At 42.9% G+C, this 3,689-nt stretch overlaps 1 protein-coding gene across 1 annotated transcript in view; it reads left to right on the plus strand.

Moving 5' to 3' along the window:
* Positions 1–286: 286 nt before the first annotated feature.
* The window catches only part of ethe1 (ETHE1 persulfide dioxygenase), a 4,975-nt gene continuing 1,572 nt past the window's right edge, over positions 287–3,689 (plus strand). Inside the window, exons 1-4 of the mRNA XM_035672467.1 lie at positions 287–876; positions 2,058–2,202; positions 2,687–2,835; positions 3,383–3,515. Of these exons, the coding sequence (XP_035528360.1) occupies positions 667–876; positions 2,058–2,202; positions 2,687–2,835; positions 3,383–3,515 (637 nt within the window). The 5' untranslated portion in view covers positions 287–666. The remainder of the gene's footprint in view (positions 877–2,057; positions 2,203–2,686; positions 2,836–3,382; positions 3,516–3,689) is intronic.

Consider the following 3,689-nt stretch of genomic DNA (forward strand, 5'->3'; position numbering starts at 1 on the left):
CCTTTTATGTGCATATTTTTTTATAATCCATACAGAAATAGCATGAAGGCATTCTTTGCGTCCTGTGACTGCACTTTTTATGCTGCACTAACACACACACAGTGCAGTCTCTGCTTGTAACCAGCCTTTACTTTGGGTTGCATGAGATTGCCTGATGAAGTGTATGTCAACAGTGTCACGTAGGCCACCGCTGCAGCCGACGCTACCATTGTGTATGCGGTGCGTGCGTGTGCGCGCGCGTGACTCATGCACTAGCGATACTCGTGCACGACTGCAACAGACGGTAAAGACTCAGTAATGACCCGTGTGGTCTGTGAGCTGAGACGGCAGTGTGGGAAGTTGACCTGCAGGACTATCCCACTTTTGGTGTTGCTCAATAACAAACACTGGTTATGGCACTAGGTACAGCTTTAAAAGAGAGAGGCACTGTCACACCACTGTTGACTCTGGCTTCATCCAAGGTGAGAGTTTAGCTTTTTAAACGACTCTGAGTCTGAACTGTGAGTTTGTTTTTGGAGGTAAACGCGGATACATACCGGTGCAGACGCAGACGCAGACGCAGCCGCAGCCTCCGAACTGCAGCTGGTTGTCAAAATATTTCTCCCTTTTGGATATTTATAGTTTATAATCTGGCAGTGCAGCTAGGGCAATCGCAAACGGACGACAATGTGCTCGGTAATAAGCAGGGTGAGACCGGTTCAACGGGCTCTGGCTCTCACGCGTCGCCTGAGGACAAGCACCGAGGGTTCGAGTTCCGCTGCAGCCGAGAGAAGGCGCTTCTGTCCCGGCGTCAGTAATGGCATTCACCCGCTGCGAGCACCGAGCAGGTCGTACTGCTCCAGGATGGCGCTCACCCAAGGACTGCTCTTCAGACAGGTAGGTTCATATTAATATGCTGTTCTGCTTCAGTTTAGGCTGCCGTGTCCGGTCCGACAGGCCAATAAAAAGCAGCAATGTGTGTAAATGTGCTGCTTGCAGCTAACGCTAATAGGAAGTGGAGCTAAGCGGAGGTAGCCGATAGCTTTAATATCTCGCTGTTAAGTTGTAGTTCGTTTAAATTGAAGCAAACTAAGTTATGAGAGTCATCTATGTGGGTTGTGGTGGTGAAGCTTTCTCGCTGAATCTGCTCAGCGTTTTTTACAATAACGTTAGAAACCTTGTGTACTGTAATGTGGCTGAAACATGACACTGCAGTGGAGATCAGTGCCTTGTCCTGCCTCCGTTTTAGCAGAGGAGAGAGATTTTCTGAGTTGGACGATTATTATTGGCCTGAAGAGCAGCTGACAATACGATGCCAACTCAAGGTCCACCTGATCTCTTTATCTGCAGCTCTTAACTTTATCACATGGTCCTGTGTGATATGTTCAAAAGCTCCAGAACAAGAAAGTAAGTGGATCTTGAGTTGTGGTTGTATTGCCAGCTACTTATTTATGTGTTAAGTTAAGGTTTTTATGTATTTAACACGTGTCATTTGAGAATAGAAATTAAATGGAATTGGAATAATCTTCCACTTTTGTTTTTAGATCTATTACCTCTTTCCGCTGCCTCAAGACTCTTTATTTTCTCATCTAAAAACAACTTGTTCTTGCTTTTGTGTACTTAATCTTAATCTTCAATCCATTCTAATGATCTTGATTTATTATCCGGGTCACTGTATCCAATTTTCTTGTTCAACAACTGTGGATTGAGTGTGTAGATGGGAAAGGGTTTGTTATGTAATGCTGTTTTTGTGTGTTTTAGTTTGTATTCGCCCCTTTAGGGCCCCCTCGAAAAGAGACGCTGCAACTCAAGGGGCTGTCCTTTCAATACAATACTAAAAATACATATTTATGACTTACACTGCTTTCCAGATACTTCAAAAGCACACATTCTGCATCAGCAAGTAGCTCCACGTCATGTCTTTTATCCCTTTCTTACTCTCTTACCATCTCACATGTATAAACCCGCACTAACAGAGAACGACAGGGAGGATGTGCATCATTACCGACCGTTGCCATCCTTTGTGATTTACTGCTGAGTCACTCCTGTGCCCTCACTTTTTTTTTTTCTCTGTTCAGCTGTTCGAGTCGGAGAGCAGCACCTACACCTACCTGCTCGCAGACACGGAGACCAAGGAGGCGATCCTCATCGATCCTGTGCTGGAGACCATTGACAGGGACCTGAAGCTCATACATGAACTGGGGCTCAATCTGAAAGTGGCAGGTATCTTAAGAGATATGATGTTATTTCATACATTGAGACAACTGTTTATTTCCGTACGTGTCCACCACAACTATAACATTTAGGTTGAATCAAGGATAATTTGTCCCACAAACTGGAACAAAATGTCTCAGATTTTGTTACTAATAGGGGGTAATAATAGCCCTGGAACTTTTTTACTTTTACCAAGATTATGATCTTAGTTAGACCAATGTACCCTGTAGATTGTGCGTTACTCATGTCTGAAGACCCCTAGGGCAATATTAATAATTAAATGTTTTGCTATACATAACACAATATGTAAAACTGTATGCTATATGTATGTACATAAGAAACATTCACACAAGTGATGGCGTGGGTTCCACAGACAAAACGCGTATAAAACAAAAAAACCTAATTAATAACTTAAGCTGTTTTTGTTTTTTTTATTAGATTTAACTTGCGATCATCATTGTCATCTTTTATTTATTTATTTTTGCTCTGCTAGTAAACACCCACTGCCATGCGGACCACATCACAAGCACTGGGCTGATGAAGAAAAGATTGGTTGGGCTGAAGAGTGCAATCTCCAAACGCAGCGGTGCCTCTGCAGACATCCACCTGTCAGAGGGAGACAAGATCGCCTTCGGAAAACACGTAAGAAGAACGTATCACTTATTTCACTGCATCCAGTCAATCGAATAAATGAACAAATGAATGAATGAATGAATTAACATTTTTTTTTCGTTTTTCTGGTCATGTACACGACCCATCCCCGTTACCCACAGCCATCAAACAGCAAAATACACAAACAACAACAAAACATAAATAAATATCCTACAATAGAAATACAACAAATATACAAACATACAAACAGACCCCTCCTAAGCACAATGCACAAATCCAAACAAGACAAAAACATCTGCACCCATTGGTGGTAATCACTGTATATTTGATCCATTTCAAAAAACAATAGTCTACAGTCCATATGGAGTCTGAGGACTGTATCTATCCTATGTTAGTTTTTCTCCTCCTCACCTGTGCTCTTTCAGCTCAGTATATGGATACAGACTTGCATGCTTCATCATTTTGGATCTGTAGCATCTGTTGCTCTGTAAAGATTTGTTTTTGCATGCCATCTGTTGCTCTGTAAAGATTTGTTTTTGCATGCCTTGTGCTGACTTTTGTCTCTTCTCCTCTCTAGTATCTGACAGTGAGAGAAACACCGGGACACACTGATGGGTGTGTGACGCTGGTGTCAGGGGACCAGAGCATGGCTTTCACTGGGGACGCTCTACTCATCAGGGGCTGTGGCCGGACAGACTTCCAGCAGGGTACGCTAAATCCCATATCAAATGCCTGTTCTTGCTGTTCTTGAATTTCCATTCCTCCAACACTGCCTGAAAGAGAAACCATTTGTTTTGGTAATACTGCTAGAGGAACACAAGAGGGCAGTATTGCATCTGTTTTCTGTTGTCTAATCTTTACAAACTGCTGTCTCTCATTCAGGC

Source organism: Morone saxatilis, unplaced genomic scaffold, assembly GCF_004916995.1.
Source record: "Morone saxatilis isolate NCDOM2014 unplaced genomic scaffold, NCSU_SB_2.0 Contig24, whole genome shotgun sequence".
Lineage (NCBI taxonomy): Eukaryota > Metazoa > Chordata > Actinopteri > Moronidae > Morone > Morone saxatilis.